This window comes from Pseudorca crassidens, chromosome 2, assembly GCF_039906515.1.
Source record: "Pseudorca crassidens isolate mPseCra1 chromosome 2, mPseCra1.hap1, whole genome shotgun sequence".
Classification (NCBI taxonomy): Eukaryota; Metazoa; Chordata; class Mammalia; order Artiodactyla; family Delphinidae; genus Pseudorca; species Pseudorca crassidens.
Window position 1 is genome coordinate 7,631,404 of NC_090297.1, and position 17,360 is coordinate 7,648,763.

Genomic DNA, 17,360 nt, shown 5'->3' on the forward strand with positions numbered 1-17,360 from the left:
CGTCCGTCCCGTTGAAGGCCGTGAAGACGGCACCTGGCGCAGCAATCGCTCACCCACTGCGCTCGGTCTCTTGTTTTACTTCCTCTTTTTTTTCCCCCTTGTTTTACTTTCAAGCGGAATGCTTTTTTAAAAAAATTGCTCTAATATCAAATGTTGATGAAGAGTCTAGAATAAGTATTGTTATAAGCCGTTTATTATTTTAATTTGAAGTAATACTATTAACTAATATTTTCAGTGTTACAGGGTGACTCAAGAAAGTACTTTGGATAATCAGGCAGCTTATGCCTTTGGTTCTTAGCCCTCTCCCTCTGGCAGAACGTGCTTAGGCACATACCTAACACATACCCAGGGTTCTCCATACTATTGATCAGATGCAGAAAGTATTGACATCAGTCATTTTTGTTGGACTTTATAAAACTCCATGTAATGAAAAACCCTGTAATCACTGCCCGGCATTGGAGAATTACTAAGGGTCAAACCTTTTTTCTCCCTGAGACAAAACAGTTTATAGTCTCTTTTCTAATGACAATAAAATCATTTCTTTATCGTGAGCCAGACTTTGGGGTTGGTGGTTAGACTAGTTACGTAGGTGTGAGTGTCCTATGGTAAAGCAGCCAGGGTAGTAGAGTTCAAAAGACAGTTAGTTTGAAAATTGTGTATTTTGCCAGCGACTGCTGGAACTTGGCCTCTGTAAGAATTTTGTACTTTATTTTTGAGAGATTTACTCAACTAGAAAAGTACTCATGGAGGAAGTCGGATAACTTACCTTGTCTGCATTCCTTTCGCAGCGAAGGGAAGGGGAGCGTGGCAGGCAACTGAGTGGATGTGGGTAAAGACAGGCGCTGGAATAGAGGGGGCACCAGCCCAGGGGTGCTGAACGCAGGACAGTGAGACAGATAGCAAGTGACCACGAAATGGTCGTGTCCAAACCAGGACTCTTCCGAGAGCGGAAGGGGCTCTGTTAAAATTAGACAGGAGCACCTGGAGTGCACTGCTGGGATCCATGGTCCCCCTGCTGTGTGTGACACGTTTGGGCTGGGGAGGAGTGTTTGGGAAAAGCACTGATGCTTTAAGGTTTTAATCTGGGAGTCAGTCGTGAATGTGGTCATCATATCCTTTGGAGAGGAAATGCAGTAGAGAAAGCAGGCTTCTTGTAGCTTTGAGTAAACATTTATTGAGTTGGGTGGGTAATCTGGAAAGAGAAGCAGAAAATGATTGGAAGACAGATTGCAGAGGTGACATGACTGGTCTACTGTTGTCTCTCTCTGCTGTGCTTTGTGTGTCCTGTGGCAGGTTTCAGCTGATAGGAGGGCTTGGTCCTTTATTTGGAGTATGGGATCTGGGCTCGTTGAGCTGTTAAATTCATGTGTTACAACTTACAGTGCACAGTCACAGGAATGCGGCCAGCTGTCTGTTCCTTTCTTCTGATACCTCCCTTTTATGACTTGCCATTAAAGGAAAGATAGAGAACTGCAGATTCTACAATTAAATGTACTTTAGGTTCATTGTATTATGAGGCAAAAATAAAAATAGGAAACAGAAGGTAGCAGCCAAATCTTTGTTCAGAATCCCGCCATCCAGGGGTACCTGTAGTTTACATTCTGGTGTATATACTTGCTTCCACTATTCCACTATTTTTTCTAGGTTAGGTATTTTCCCCCCACAACTAAACCTTCTAACATATTTTTTTTTGTCCCTCTAGAGTCATAGATTTTTGGAAATTGATTTCAGAAATTTTTCTAACCTACCCTCTTCGTTTAAAATTATTTTTTTCTGATTATAAATTCAGTAGTATAGATTTACTGAATTCTGCATGATTCATTGTCGAAGACTTCCATAATCAGGAATAAAGAGAAAAGCAAGAATTACCTGTAAACCTGTTATCCAGAGAGAACCATTGTTAATTTGGCGGGGGGATTGCCTTCCCAGATTTTCTCAGTGTGTATATACTTTGCATACTCTGCTGTTTCCTACCTTTGTACCTCTGCTCTATCTAGCGTCCTCCCTCTTGAACATTACAAGTTTTGATTAATAAAATGTCCAGTTCACTCTGGTTCGAAAAACAAGATGCCACCTCTAGCCCTGCATTCCCCTCTTGCTGTCACTTGATCCCTTGGCTCTGCTTTCACAGACTAGGCTCTTACAAGGGTAGATCTCTTATCCCCACTCATTTTTCAGTCCCCCCTCCTTTCCTGTGCTTTTTGGGGAGGCTTTTTCCTTCATCTTTCCACTTAGATTGCTCTTGCTAAGACCACCTGATTGACAAATCCCTTGGCACTTTTCAGAATGTGTTATTTAACCTCTCTTTGGATTTTGACCATGGTGACCACTTCTTCTTTTCAAAGTCTCTTCCTTTGGATATCATGGGGATACAGCTTTTCTTGACTTCTTTCTTTCTTTTCTGTCTCTATCACAGACTGCTCTTTCCTGTATACCTTAAATGATGATGTTTCTCAGGATTCTACTCTCGAATCCCTTCATTCCCTACCTTCAAGGTATATCTGGTGAATGAATGAATGCATGCACGAATGAATACCCTTTTACTAGGCCTTCACTTATTTATTCTCCAGGTACTTATTTAATGCTCCTGTGGTCCATGCTCGATTCTGCAGGCCTCAGGAGATGGATGTGAACTAGATAGCAAATTTCTGCTCTTGGTACCTAGAGTTATCTGCCATGTAAGTGTTGGTACTGATGACTTGCAAGTTCGTATCTCCTGTCTGCGATCTGGACCCAGATCTCCAGCTGCCCCAGCCTGGCAGACAGTGAGGGTGCGTGTCTTCTCAGCAGCTATACTTCTACACACGGCTCTGCTTTGGGGTATCACTGGAGGGCCACTAAAACTTGCTTCAGCTCAGTGCTCACTAGGAGATCTGTTGAGGGCACATGTTTATGGGGGATCGAGTGAAGGATATGCAGCCCATTCATTCCCTGAGAAAGTGCTTTTTAATCTGTTCTGAGTCAGGGACCTCTTTACAAATCTTATGAAAACTGGAGATCCTCGTGACCCTCAGATTTTGAATCCGTGCCCTTAGTACTCTGAAGTCTATCCCAAAATCAAGCCAGGCCACAAAGGTGGGGCAAGGCCCTCCTTCCTCATTGGGGCCACTCTAAACTGGATTGCTTCCTCTGAGTCATATTTTGGCGTTAGCATCTGCCGATACTGAGTATGTGATATGAGTTGTCACTCACATACTGTGTTGGTAAACTACAGGCATAATGTGTACTAATCTCCCTTCTGGCTTTATCTGATTTTTTCTGTCATCATCTTATTTCTGTCCTAGTTTCCTTATCTATCAATATTTGATTTTAACTTAATTAAGTTAAATTAAAAATGTATTTTATGTGGTTTTTTTGTTAATCATTTTCGATCCTTGTTAGAACAAGGAAGTGATAACCATAAATAAAACAAATGTCAGCTGCCTGTAGGGCATTTCTGTTGAGATATTCTTACAGGCATCTCATACCCAGTAGTCTAATCATGACTCATCTTCTCTTCGTAAAAACCCCTCCCTCTGTATTCTCAGTTTTAGGAATTTTACCATCCACTTGGGTATCCTGGCCCGAAACCTAGACTCTCCACCCTTCCTCACATCTCACTTCCAAAATAATGACCGAGTTCTGTTGATTATACACATTAAATATCCCTGGAACTGTCGCTTGCAGCGTCCCCCTTGCCCAGGCTTGCTTTGTCCTGCCTTAGTCCATTCTCCACATGGTAACTAGAGTGATGTGTTTTAAAAGATAAATCTGACCCAGTCACTCCTTCAAAATCTCTTCCTTGATGTCATGAAAAAGTTCAGCCTTAGGATGGTATTCAGAGCTCCCCATGGGCTTGCCCCAGCCTGTCTTTCCTGCCTTGTGTCTTGCTTTGGCCATTCACACGCATCTTTAACAAGCAGCCCAGAATTCCCTAAACACTGTGTGCTCTCACAAAGCCTCCCCGCCGTTGCCAGTGCTCCTGTGTCCCTTTGCTTGCTGAGTCCTACCTGTCCTGAGGAAGAAACTCTAGTCAGGTAACGTGCACAGCGTGTTCTGTTGTAGAATTTGTATGTTGCTTGACTTTCAAGATTACTCTTTGGGCCGATTCAGAAATGACTTACTATAGTTAGCGAAAGTGATTTTGAGTCCTGAAAACCTAATAGTGACAAAAGCCAGGTGTTATTCTGTGCACAAACTATTGATCATGTCTTTGGGGAATTGAGGATTTATAAACATGTACACAGTAAGTAATACAGCAGCTTATCCAGCTTAAGCAAAAATAGGATTTATTTTAAGGGTACAGGGGTCCTGCTTCTGAGCCCAGGGACAGCAAGATAGCTGGGTCACGGGAAGGAACTGGAACCTGGAATCAGAACGCTGCCAGGGCTTCCTTTGTCTTGGGTTTGTGCTTCATTGTAATCGCCCCTTGTACACACTGTGCATTACCTTCCCTCTGTCTCACTGTCTCATACTCATGGGCAACCCTGGCTGCTCCCACTTCATGCCTACTGTGTGCAGCTGAACACGGCTAGAGAAAAGCCAAGCCGGGTGGGCTGGTAGGTATAATTTTTCTCTCAAGTTTTTATTCTGAAAATGTTCAAATCTGCAGAAAGATTGATCAAGTCACCTGGATGGATTCATCGTGTGTTAGCGTTGCCTTGTTCCGTATTCACTTAGTATGTAAGTGTGTGTGTGTGCATGTAAACATACATACGTAAACATACATGTTGGTTTTGACTGAACTGTTTGAAAGTACAGAGAACCATAAAGCAGAGATGGGGGACAGGAGGTGGCCAGGGAAGGCCTCACGAAGAAGGTAGCATTTGAGCAAAGACCTGAGGAGGGGATGCTGGGCAGTTGTCTTAGAGAGGAGTGTGCTAGGGAGAAAGAGGCAGCGGTACAGGAAGTGACCCCTAACACCTGGACAGCGTGTGTGCTGAAGGGAAAAGAGCCTCTGCTGCACTAGACTGTTTTATTGTCAAGATATTCCCTGCCCCTTCCTGGCGGAAGGTTATGTTTCTCAGCCCCACTGGCTGCAGGTGTGGCCATGTGACTTGTTTTGGCCAATGAGATGTGAGCAGAAACGAATAGGTCCCTTCTGGGCCGGCACCCATTGCGCACGCTCCTCTCCCTCTGCCTTGACAAGTGGGAGTGTTCCCTGTAGAGGCTGCTTTGTCATCCTGGGTCCTTGGAGTGAGGACGATTTGGAGCAGAACAGCCCTTGCATCTGAATGTTCTCAGATTTTATAGACATACTAGGAGATAATAATAGTTTCATTCTCTTCATCAGAAATTGTGTGAAAGGAGAAGGAAGACGGGCAAAAATAGAAATTTATTATGTATCATTGCCATTTTCATTTGCACTAACACCTATTGTAATGTAAGTATACCCAAATGGAATCACAGTGTGTGCCCTTTTGCAACCTGCTTTTTCAATTCAATTAAAAAAATACTGTGGTAAAATACATATAACTTAAAAATATACCTTCTTTTAAGAGCAGGAGATATCTGAATAGGAAACACATTGTTTTCTTTAAAAGATATGGCATGACTGGGCTTCCTTGGTGGCGCAGTGGTTGAGAGTCCGCCTGCCGATGCAGGGGACACGGGTTTGTGCCCCGGTCCGGGAGGATCCCACATGCCACGGAGCGGCTGGACCCGTGAGCCATGGCCGCTGAGCCTGCGCGTCCGGAGCCTGTGCTCCGCAACGGGAGAGGCCACAACAGTGAGAGGCCCGCGTACCGCAAAAAAAATATATATATATATGGCATGACTAAGCTCCGTATGTATGTATTATATATGTATGTGTGTATGTGTAACCTCCCTATGAAGTGATAATGGATGCCCCAGACATCCATTATCAAAGGAGAAGAGTTGCACTCTTCTCCTTTGTGTCTTTTCTACTCTTATTATATCTTGTGCAGACCTTATTTTGCTGTATCATAATTGTTGATTTTCTTCTATGTCTTTCCACAGTGGATCTGGAAGTCCTTAAGGATAGAGCTTATGACCCCAGTGTTGTCTTACTTTTAGTGCCTGCTACCATGACTGGTGCAAAGTAGACAAAAAAACCAACAAAGGACTGAATTTGGGGGGCAAGATTATGTTCATAAAGTGTCATTTTTTTCCTGTTTTATTTATCGATACTCTGTATATTTTAAACAAGAAAATGGAAATTTTCTTTGTTTCAGAATACACAGTCATCAAAGAGGGATATTTCTAATATTCTAATGTTGTTAGAATATAAATACAGTATCTGAAATACCAACATTCTATGCATAAATTCCTTTATTTGTAACTGATAGTGCACAAGCACTGTGTCATCAGGGAAGTAAGGCTGCCTCCATCTGCAAGACACTGCAGCTTCAGAGGGGGTTTTCTTCTGTAAAAGATCAATGGGGTTTGGGTAAGACTGTACCCTCTGGAGTTAGAGTGGCTACTCTTTGGCTTTCTAGCTGTGTGACCTTGAGCAAGTCACTTAGCCTCTCTGAGTTCAGCTTTCTCATCTATAAAATGGGAAAATAAATGTACCGTCTCTTTGGATTATTAACTAAGTTTATATACGTGAAGCCCTTAGAACCAGCATTTGAGACATGATAAGGGTTTGGTAAGAGTTAATCATATTAATGTTAATTTTTTTTTGTCTTAGAGTTTGCAGCAGCCTCCCAAAGTATCAATAATCGTCAGTGGCTAACCTAGAAAACTTTATTATCTGAGTGCCGTATTCACTTCCTCTTTGCAGGAGAGGAGATTATAGGATTGTATTGAGAAGTAAGGAGACATGTACTTGTGTTCAGCTGAAATCTTTGACTTAAACTCTTGTCACTTCTTGCTATAATGTTCGGATTTAAAGAAAAAGCATTTTTTCATATTTTTGGCCTCATGTATATAGGGTGACAGTGATAGACTGAGTTTAATATATTCTTTTTAAATGGGGGGGATTTAAGTGACAAGACTTTTGGAGCTTTAAGTGAAAATTAATTTAAAATTGTGAATTTTAAAAAGGAAACTTGTGAATTTTAGATCTCAGAGCTGTGGTGTTCAGATTTGAATGTATTTACTTTGAGATATATTGTTGGGCTTAGATATAGGCATATTGTGAAATTGTCATAGCATTTAATAACTTTTAGATATGACCAGCTATTAAAAAAGAAAATAAAACCTACAATAATAATCAAAACAGGAGATATCTCTAGAAGGACACCATCCCAAAGAGTAAATATTTGAAAATGTTTTTCTTTATGTTAGAATTTAATATTTTAGAATTTAATAATTTGGAAAAGTAAGATGCTTTTGTAGAATGACTGTTTACTAAATTTAAAACAGTGCCTTGTGGATTTATTTCTCCCCACACAAACGCTAAAAATAGGAGGATCAGTTTGGCCCATCCTGTCTTAGCTTCTGCCTCATGTCACCACAGTGGCCCTTGCTGTTTTGAACAGAGGCTGTTTTGAATCTATTTTTAGTTAGTCAGAAACGTGAGGGTAGGAAATGCTGCATCAAGATAAAACAATTCCAGGGAAACCTCTATTTTATTTATTTTTTATCCTTTTAAAATTCTATTATTATTATTTTTTCAGCTGTACCGTGTGGCTTGCAGGATCTTAGTTCCCCGACCAAGGATTGAACCTGTGCCCCCTGCAGTGGAAGCCAGGCCCACAGCAGTGAAAGCACTGAGCCCTAACCACTGGACCGTCAGGGAATTCCCGGGAAACCCCTATTTTAATGTCATTTGTGAAATAAGAACTGAAACAGTCAAGACAAGAAAAACTCTAGGAATGAGATTTCATGATCAGTATGTTTGGGTTTGAGTTGTGGTTAGGTCGTAAGTTGAGGAATTGGAAGTTCCTTTTTTATGCTCTTGGTTTTTTACTCTCTGTGACATCTAGGAAGACAGTTCTTTTAAAAAGGACTTCCGCTTAACTTAAAAGACATTCTACCGGTCTTACCTGCTTATGTATAGAGTAGGCAAAGAGGAAAACGTTTAATAATACTTTGGTGTGTTGGGACTATTTTTAGTTTGTGTCTCATACGTTTTGCTTGTGATGAAAGTGAGGTCACGTCTCTTAATAGTCAAATTAATTAGGTAGGCCTTCATACCTGCGATTGCTCAAAGCCATTCTCTTGAGTCTCCAGTCCAGAAATTCCCAGGGTCCTCAGGCTGCTAGGCCAGTTCAGAGCCACCACCATGGTGGAAAGTGGTCAGTCCACTGAAGGGCACTGTCTTCTACTGAGAGCATTGCAGCGGGGCCGCCCAGAGCACTGCCCCATCCATGGCTGTTTCTTCCCTTCCCAGCAGGTTTTTAAGATGGGGGGTCAGGACAGGTTCTGCCAGTCTCCTCCTACCAGCTCATGTTATGCGTGGACCTGTCTCTTTTCCTTACTCCACTCCTCCATCTCCCTTCCTGGTCCACAGTACATTTCACAAAGTCTTGATTCTTATTCTTTTTTTTAAACCTGTGTTTGTGGAGTGGTGGTGGGGAGGGATTAGGGAATCCCAGCACGGTGGAAATCTTTCTTCTTGGAAAATTTCCTTCAAGCCCGTATTACAGTGAGTCAGGACATTTATTCTATGTTTATATCACTGAGGAGGACATCTGAATGTAACATCTCAGGCTGAACTTGGCACCCAGTTTTTTGGGTTTTTTTTTCCGCGGTACGCGGGCCTCTCACCGCTGTGGCCTCTCCCGTTGCGGAGCACAGGCTCCGGACGCGCAGGCTCAGCGGCCATGGCCCACGGGCCCAGCTGCTCTGCGGCATGTGGGATCTTCCCGGACCGGGGCACGAACCCGTGTCCCCTGCGTCGGCAGGCGGACCCTCAACCACTGCACCACCAGGGAAGCCCGGCACCCAGATTTAAAGTGGCTTCATATTTTTTTCAAAAGCAATGTGTGCTTTTTCAAAGGTAATATTATCATTCCCTAAACAGTAAATTTTACGTGCAATGCATTTTCTGATAGTTTTCATTTATTCTTTAATTCATTCAGCACATATTTAAAGAGCACCTACTATGTGCCAGGCACTCTTCTAGGCACAGATGAGCCATCAGAGAAAAAACTGAGAAAAGCCCGGGCCTGAAGAAACTTAAAAGTAGGGGGATGGTGAACGAGCAATACACAAAGGAACATCACAGGGCTTTCCTGGTGGCGCAGTGGTTAAGAATCCGCCTGCCAGTGCAGGGGGCACGGGTTCGAGCCCTGGTCCGGGAAGATCTCACATGCCGCGGAGCAACTAAGCCCATGCGCCCCGACTACTGAGCCTGCGCTCTAGAGCCCATGAGGCACAACTACTGAGCCCGCGTGTCACAGCTACTGAATCCCACGTGCCTAGAGCCCATGCTCCGCAAAAAGAGAAGTCGCTGCAATGAGAAGCCCGCACGCCTCAATGAAGAGTAGCCCCCGCTCACCGCAACTAGAGAAAGCCCAGCAACACACAGCAACGAAGACCCAATGCAGCTAAAAAATAAATTAATTAATTAATTAAAAAAAAAAAGAAACATCACATATGTAGTAGGTCAGTTAAGAGCCGTGAACATAAAGTGAATTAGAGAACAGGGCAAAGTGGTAGTTTTCTCACAATTCTCTGAGGAAGGCACTGTTTATCCCCATTGTACAGATTCGGATCTGGAAGCCCAGAGAGGTCAGGCGACTTGTCTTGAACCCACTTAGGTAGTGAGTTAGTAGTAAAGGTTGCATTTGAATTTCAAGTCAAGCACGGGCTCTTAAGTTTAGCTGCCTCTAAAGTAATGAAACTTAACTTCTAGCAAATCCCCAAATGCTGGTTTCCCTGAAAATTTAAAGTCTCTTCTGTTGTATTGGTGTGTATACACAAACACATTTTAAAGTGAAAATAACTGCCTTAATTTCAGTATCAGGTAGTAGGCACAGTGTTTGTGTAAGGTATTTTAATTTACACTAAATTAAAAAAAAAATGGAGAATCCTCATAAAGACTGTAGCATTTCCAGTGGGCCTTGAGGGGTAAGTAGGATTTATTTTTTAAAATTATATCCTATTTGGGGCTTCCCTGGTGGCACAGTGGTTGAGAATCCGCCTGCCGATGCAGGGGACACAGGTTCGTGCCCCAGTCTGGGAAGATCCCACATGCCACAGAACGGCTGGGCCTGTGAGCCATGGCAAAAAAAAAAAAAGAAAAAAAAAAATTATATCCTATTTGAAACATGTAAAAGACTATTTAACGTATAAGTTATGAAGATTAATATGATGAACACCCGTGAACTCACTACCCACAGTTGTAAGTATACAACCCAATGAATTGTCACAGGGCGGACACACCTGTGAAACTAGCATCTCGTTAAAAAAGACAAAAGACCATTAGCAGCACCGGAGACACCCGCTCATGCCTCCCCCAGCCATCCTCCCTGTACCCCCGCACCCCCTGCCAAAGGTAACCACTATCCTAATGTTACAGTTTAGTTTTTCTTGTTTTTGAGATTTATCAAAATGGAATCATGCAGTGTTTGCTTTTTCATGTCTGGCTTTTCTTTTTATTTATTTATTTATTTATTTATTTTTGGCTATGTTAGGTCTTTGTTGCTGTGCGCAGGCTCTCTCTATTTGTGGCGAGTGGGGGCTACTCTTCCCTGCGGTGCATGGGCTTCTCATTGCGGTGGCTTCTCTTGTTGTGGAGCACAGGCTCTAGGTGCGCGGGCTTCAGTAGTTGTGGCACGCAGGCTTCAGTAGTTGTGGCTGTGGGCTCTAGAGTGCAGGCTCAGTAGTTGTGGCGCACGGGCTTAGTTGCTCCGCAGCACGTAGGATCTTCCCGGACCAGGGCTCGAACCCGTGTCGCCTGCATTGACAGGCGGATTCGTCACCACTGCGCCACCAGGGAAGCCTCGTGATTTGTGTTTTTAAAGAATTACTGTGATTGCTGTGTGGGGAATGGGTTGCAGAGGAATCTAGGTGATACATGCTTTCTTATCATTTAGGATTTTATTCTATACTTAGATTAAAAAAAAATCTCCCTAGCTCTTGGCAACCACCATTCTACTTTCTGCCTCTATGAAATTTGGCTAGTCTAGGTGCCTCATGTAAGTGGAATCATACAGTATTTGTCTTTTTGTGACTGCCTTATTTCACTTAGCATAAAGTGCTTGGGGCTCATTGTGTTGCAGTCAGAATTTCCTTTTTAAGGTTGAATAATATTCCATTTATGTTTAGAGCACATTTTATTTATCTATTAATAGACATTTGGGTTGCTTCCACCTTTTGGCTTTTGGAAATAATTTTACTATGAACATGGGTAAACAAATACATGTTTGAGTCCCTGCTTTCAGGTCTTTTGGGTATATACCTATGAATGGAATTACTGGATCCTATGGTAATTCTATGTTTAATTTCTTAAGGAACTGCCATACTGTTTTCCATAGCGGCTGCACCATTTTACATTCCCAACAACAGTGTACAGGGGTTCCAGTTTCTCTACACCCTTGCTAATAGTTGTTATTTTATGGGTTTTTGATTGTTTTTTTCATAGTAGCCATCCTAAGGAGTGTGAGGTATTAGCTCATTGTGGTTTTGATTTGCGTTTCAGAAATCTAAAGCTTTGGAAGTGTTTAAAGAAAGGCAGATGGGGCCTCTACCCTCACTAGGCCAGAGTGGACCCAGGCGTATCCATTAGGAAGCTTTCGCAGAGGTCCTGGTGAGAGAGGGTGGTGGCAGAGGAGCTGAGCGGGGAGGGTGTACTCCAGCAGAAGGAACAGGACTTGGTGGTAAATTGTCTTATGTTTGAGGAGGTGAAGGGCAGCAGAGAAGCTGGGAACACAGACCCTGGGTCTCTGGCTTGATAATTGCGTTGGGAACAGGTTGGCGGTGGTGTTTCTGGTCCGTCCCCCGCCCCCCCCCCCCCCAATGAAGTATTCCTGAGAGAACGACTTGTTAGCTTCTTTCAGTGAGGTGTTTTTTTTTTTTTAAGACACATATTCTTTTATTTCTGTTAAACTGAATATACAGTTATTGTTCCCTAGGCAGCCAACTTTTACTTATAACTACAATTTAATTTCACGTTAACAAAACACAGACAGTGAAAAGACAACTTTGTGTAGATCTAATCACAATAGTAAATAATTTATACAAGTTTTTTTTTTTTGTGACCAAACAACTTCAGGATTTTGTATAAATTCATCGATAGATGTATTTACAGCAGGGGCACAGGGAGGGGCTTCTGAACTTTGGGGTCAAGAATCAGGATGTTCTTGTCTGAACAATAGAAGGAGCAGATTTCCAACAATGTTAGAATATGGCAAATAGGTTCTTAGTTCAGATGAGGTCCGTCCCCGTTAGCATTTGTCGTAATTTAACTTTTTCATCTAACTTATTCGTAACGGAAAGAGTGTGAGCAACCTAGTTGGTTTGCTTCTTTGATGCCTACTTAGAGCCAGAAGCCTTATCGTAATTGTTGCGTATGCCCACTGCCTGGGAGGGCAGGTGCTCAGTTTTTTGCCTGGTTATGAATTAGTGACTATCAAAATGTGGGGAAAACATTTCTGTGATCCACCGGGATTTTGTGGTACATATTTGTAATCACTTCATAACTCTGAGATGTCATTATAAGGAGGAAGTTGTTGATTATGTTTTTATTGAAATTAAGTAAGAAAAATCTAATCATTTTGTTCTTGAAAGTGAGAGTAAAATTTGTCCTAATATAACTTGTTAATTTCACTGTTTCAGTGACTTATATTTATTTCATATCCTACCTATTAATATGACCAAATTTATATAGTTTTATTACAATAACAACAAGCTTTAGTGTGTTTAAAAGTGTTGTATGCTTATTACAAATTCACAGTGTCACTCAAGAAGATTCAGTAAACAGAGGTGGTAAGGTGATTACAATGCAGGTTTTAGGGACTTCCCTGGTGGTCCAGTGGTTAGGACTCCGAGCTCTCACTGCCGAGGGCCTGGGTTCAGTCCCTGATCAGGGAACTAAGATCCCACAAGCTGTGTGGTGTGGCCAAAAAAAAAAAAAAAGGTTCAGTTTTTAAAATGTGAGGTGGTAGCTTATAAAAATACTGGTACACAGAGTTATCACTTGTCTCGAATGAGTGCTTTTTTCTCAAGGCGTATTTAGTTGTCAAGTTCTAGTATGCTTATTGATAACATTAACGTTGTTGTTCTTCGGCAGAATTGTGTTTCTGCTGTTCAGTTATGAAATGCCCTTTCGCTCTCATTGTAGATCCGACGGAGGCGCCTGGCACGACTTGCTGGTGGACAGACCTCCCAGCCAAACACCCCGCTCACCTCTCCCCAGAGGGAGAGCCCTCCGGGGCCTCCTGTAGCAGCCTCAGCCCCAGGCCCGTCCCAGAGTCTTGGTCTCAATGTCCACAACATGACCCCAGCTACCTCCCCCATAGGTGCATCAGGTAAGCCTTGCCTTCACACCTGGGACACATTTATCGTTCCCACAACTGTAAGCTTGCTCTTAACGCTTACAGTTGTGGCGTTTCCACAGCAACATAAAATGAATTGAACAATTGCTGAATTGAACAGCAACTTTTTAAAATCCTGCAAGCAGTAGTTTAAAGATTAAGATCATTAGAGTGTGTTTTGTTAATGTCTATTCATTTTGATAGTGATCTGTTGAAGCTACTTGTTTTCCTTTCTATAGCTTTCATCTTTTTTTTTTTTTTTTTGTGGTACGCGGGCCTCTCGCTGTTGTGGCCTCTCCCGTTGCGGAGCACAGGCTCCGGACGCGCAGGCTCAGCGGCCACGGCTCACGGGCCCAGCCGCTCCGCGGCATGTGGGATCCTCCCGGACCGGGGCACGAACCCGTGTCCCCTGCATCGGCAGATGGACTCTCAACCACTGCGCTACCAGGGAAGCCCAGCTTTCATCTTTTTTTTCAAACAGGGTCAGGTCTTTATCTCTGGTGGCAAGGAGATTAAGACTAAATTTGGTTCTGTTGATTTCATGAGTTTGGTTGATGCTTTTTTTTTAAGATAAAATAATCTGAAAATGCAAGATTAAACTAATGGTCAAAATGAAGGGAACTTACCTCCTTAAGCTTCGGTCATGCCTCCACCCACCTACTCGAATATGTGGCCAGTTCTTGTTGGGCTTGAACTGTCCCTGCCCTAACTGCAGGCTGCGCCGCGGATCCCATCTCCTCTCACCTACCCAGAGCCTTTGTTCCAACAGTTCCTGTCTCTCTCCTGCTTCATCTGGTTTTCCATCTCAAGTGGAAACCTTTTATTTTTTCTTTTAACAGCCATTGTGCATGCTGTTCTTTCTCCCCTCTTGGGAGTAAATAGAAAGGAACTCTCTTGATCTCATATACCCTGCCGGCTTCCACCCCACATCTCTGCACCCCTTCACAACAGAACTTCTGGAAAGAGTTGCCTGTCCTCAGTCTCCTCCTTCTGTCCTTGTACCTCTGCTGAGTCGAATCCCGTCAGGTGAGGCCTCCCGTGGTCCGCTCTGAGTCACTGTCTGATCTGACTTGTCAGCCCCGTTCACTGTGGGTTTGGCCTTATTCTCCTTGAGGTGTCTGTTCGCTCCGGAGCATCACACTCCTGGTGTTCGTCCTGTCTCCATTCTTAGCTCTTTGTATGAGTCTTTTTCGTTTCCCTGGCTTCGAAGTGTCAGGGTTCCAGGACTCAGTTAACCTCTTGTCCTCTCCGTCTATGCTTATTCTCTTATTGATTTTATCCAGCTTCCTGGGTTTAGTTGGTATTTCTAATCTGATGATGCCTAAGTTTATATCTCCAGCTCAGACCTGTCATTTGAACCTCAGACCCACGCATCATCTACTACACATCTCACAGGTAACACGTCCAAAATCGAGCTCCTGATATTTCCTTACATCTTGTCTTTTCCTAGGACCCCTTCTCAATAAATGATAACTTTTTTTTTTCTGGTTACTTAAGCCTAAAACATTCTCTCTTCTTTTTACCTCATATTCTAGATCGGGGGTCAGCACACTCTTTCTCTAAAGGGCCAGATAGTAAATATTTTTGGCTCTGCAGGCTGTGCAGTCTCTGTCACAAATATTCTTCTCTGCCCCGTAGCACAAAAGCAGCCATAGGCAATATATGATGAACTGATGATCACTGCTGTGTTCCAATAAAACCGTATTTACAAAAAGAGGTAAGAGTGGCCTGTGGACTGTAGCTTGCCGACCCCAGCTCTAGGTCTGTCAGCAAAATTTAGAACCAGACCCGATTCTCACCATCTCTTCTCATCTCACCACCTCTCCAGGTTCAAGGCACTAGCATATCTTGCCTGGATTACTGGAGTGGGCTCCAGACTGGTCTCTCCATGCCTACCCTTGCTTCACCTCAGTCTGTTCTCAGTGTAGAGCCATACTGGCTCCCACTAAAGCATAAGTACAGCATTGTATGACAGCAGCGTTATTTTTTACAGCAAGCAGGATAGTTACTATCACAAACCAACAGACTCGGGCGACTCTGAATGGTTAGTTCTTGGCAGTGTGCCTCTCTGCTGTTAAGTCCCGATTGTGTTTCTCATATAATCATCATTATTCATAATCATAAATAGGTAGATATTATTAGCCAGGCTCTTGGCAGGTTGGATAAACAGATTTTTAGGGATCTATTAAATAAACAAGTTTAAACAAAACAAAATAGAAAATGAACCCCTCGTAAGACAGGTCATATCATTTTCTGTTAGCTCCCGGCCTCACTCAGAATGAAAGTCAGAGTCCTCACGTCGACCCGGGGCCACGTGTGACCTGGCCCTGCCCCGGCCCTGCCCTCCTCTCTCACTGCCCTTCTTGCGTCCTCTGCTCCAGCCATACTGGCTTCCTCTCTGTTCCTGGAACATTCCAGGCGTGGTACCTAGTGGGGGCCTTTTTATTTGCTATTTCTTCGCCTAGAATTCTCCTACGCTAAAGTCCACATGGCTTTTTTGTTCAGCTCTTCAGTTGTTTATCCACGTGTCACTTTCTCAAAAAGGCCTTCTCTGGGGCTTCCCTGGTGGCGCAGTGGTTGAGAGTCTGCCTGCCGGTGCGGGGGACACGGGTTTGAGCCCTGGACTGGAAGGATCCCACATGCCGCAGAGCAACTGGGCCCGTGAGCCACAGCTACTGAGCCTGTGCTCCGCAACAAGAGAGGCCGCAATAGTGAGAGGCCCACGCACCGCAACGAAGAGTAGCCCCTGCTCACTGCGACTAGAGATGAATAAATAATTTTTTTTAAAAAAGGCCTTCTCTGGCCACCTTGTATAAAAGTGCAACCTCTATCTGACATAGACACTTTTTCTTTGAGCTCCTGTCACCAGCTGACATAGCATGTATATTACTTGTATATCCTGTTTTCTCTGCTTCCTCTGCTAGAGTATAAGTTCTGCGGGACAGGGACTTGTGTCCATTTTATTCACTGCTGCGTGCCCAGTGCCTTAACAGTGCATGCCACGTGGTAGGCACCGAAGAAAGATCTGTTGATCAGTAAGTGGATTGGAAGAGCAAATGACCAAAACAACATAGGCATGTGTAGTTCAAACAAAAGAAATCTCAGGCGGTTGTGATAGCTTTCCATGAAAACAGTGTGAAACATCATGAGGAGGAGGCCGGCTTATGCTTGCCTCCTTTGGTCCTAGATGGTAAAAATAGGGCCAGTGGGTAGCTTCATTATCCATTGAGCATGAAGGGACGGCTTCTGTTCCAGAATGATGTGCTTTCTAACAGAGACAAATACTGGGTGGGCTGCCACCCATGGGAAGGAGGTCCTCATCCGGGAGTGACTTGGCAGTCACCTGGCAGCCTTCTAAATTGAGATGCTTTCAGTTACAAGTAACTTTCAGTTAAAGTAACTGAAGCTGTAGTGAGTCCTACAAGTTGTTTCTCCCATCTAGTCCCAGCTTCTTTTTTTTCTTTTTAATTTAATTTGTTTACTTATTGGCTGCGTTGGGTCTTCGTTTCTGCCCATGGGCTTTCTCTAGTTGCGGCGAGCGGCTACGCTTCGTTGTGGTGCGCGGGCTTCTCATTGCGGTGGCTTCTCTTGTTGCGGAGCACGGGCTCCAGGGGCGCGGGCTTCAGTAGTTGTGGCACACGGGCTCTAGAGCGCAGGCTCAGTAGTTGTGGCACATGGGCTTAGTTGCTCTGCAGCATGTGGGATCTTCCCGGACTAGGGCTCGAACCCGTGTCCTCTGCATTGGCAGGTAGATTCTTAACCACTTCACCACCAGGGGAGTCCCCAAAGTGATATTTTGTTCTGTTGTTTTGATTTGATTTTAGTTACAGTATTTAATTTATATCGATTCTAGATAAAGTCAAAGAGACCCTCCGTTTTTTTTAAGTTTAAGAAAGAAGTGGAGGGCTTCCCTGGTGGCTCAGTGACTGGGAGTCTGCCTGCCAATGCAGGGTACATGGGTTTGAGCCCTGGTCCGGGAAGATCCCACATGCC

General features: G+C 43.7%; 1 protein-coding gene across 5 annotated transcripts in view; it reads left to right on the forward strand.

Moving 5' to 3' along the window:
• The window catches only part of UBE4B (ubiquitination factor E4B), a 107,790-nt gene that overhangs the window by 16,117 nt on the left and 74,313 nt on the right, over nucleotides 1–17,360 (forward strand). For all 5 annotated transcript variants that reach the window (XM_067719795.1, XM_067719765.1, XM_067719774.1 and 2 more), the window contains one exon: nucleotides 13,175–13,361. In XM_067719795.1, coding sequence (XP_067575896.1) covers nucleotides 13,175–13,361 — 187 coding nt within the window. The remainder of the gene's footprint in view (nucleotides 1–13,174; nucleotides 13,362–17,360) is intronic.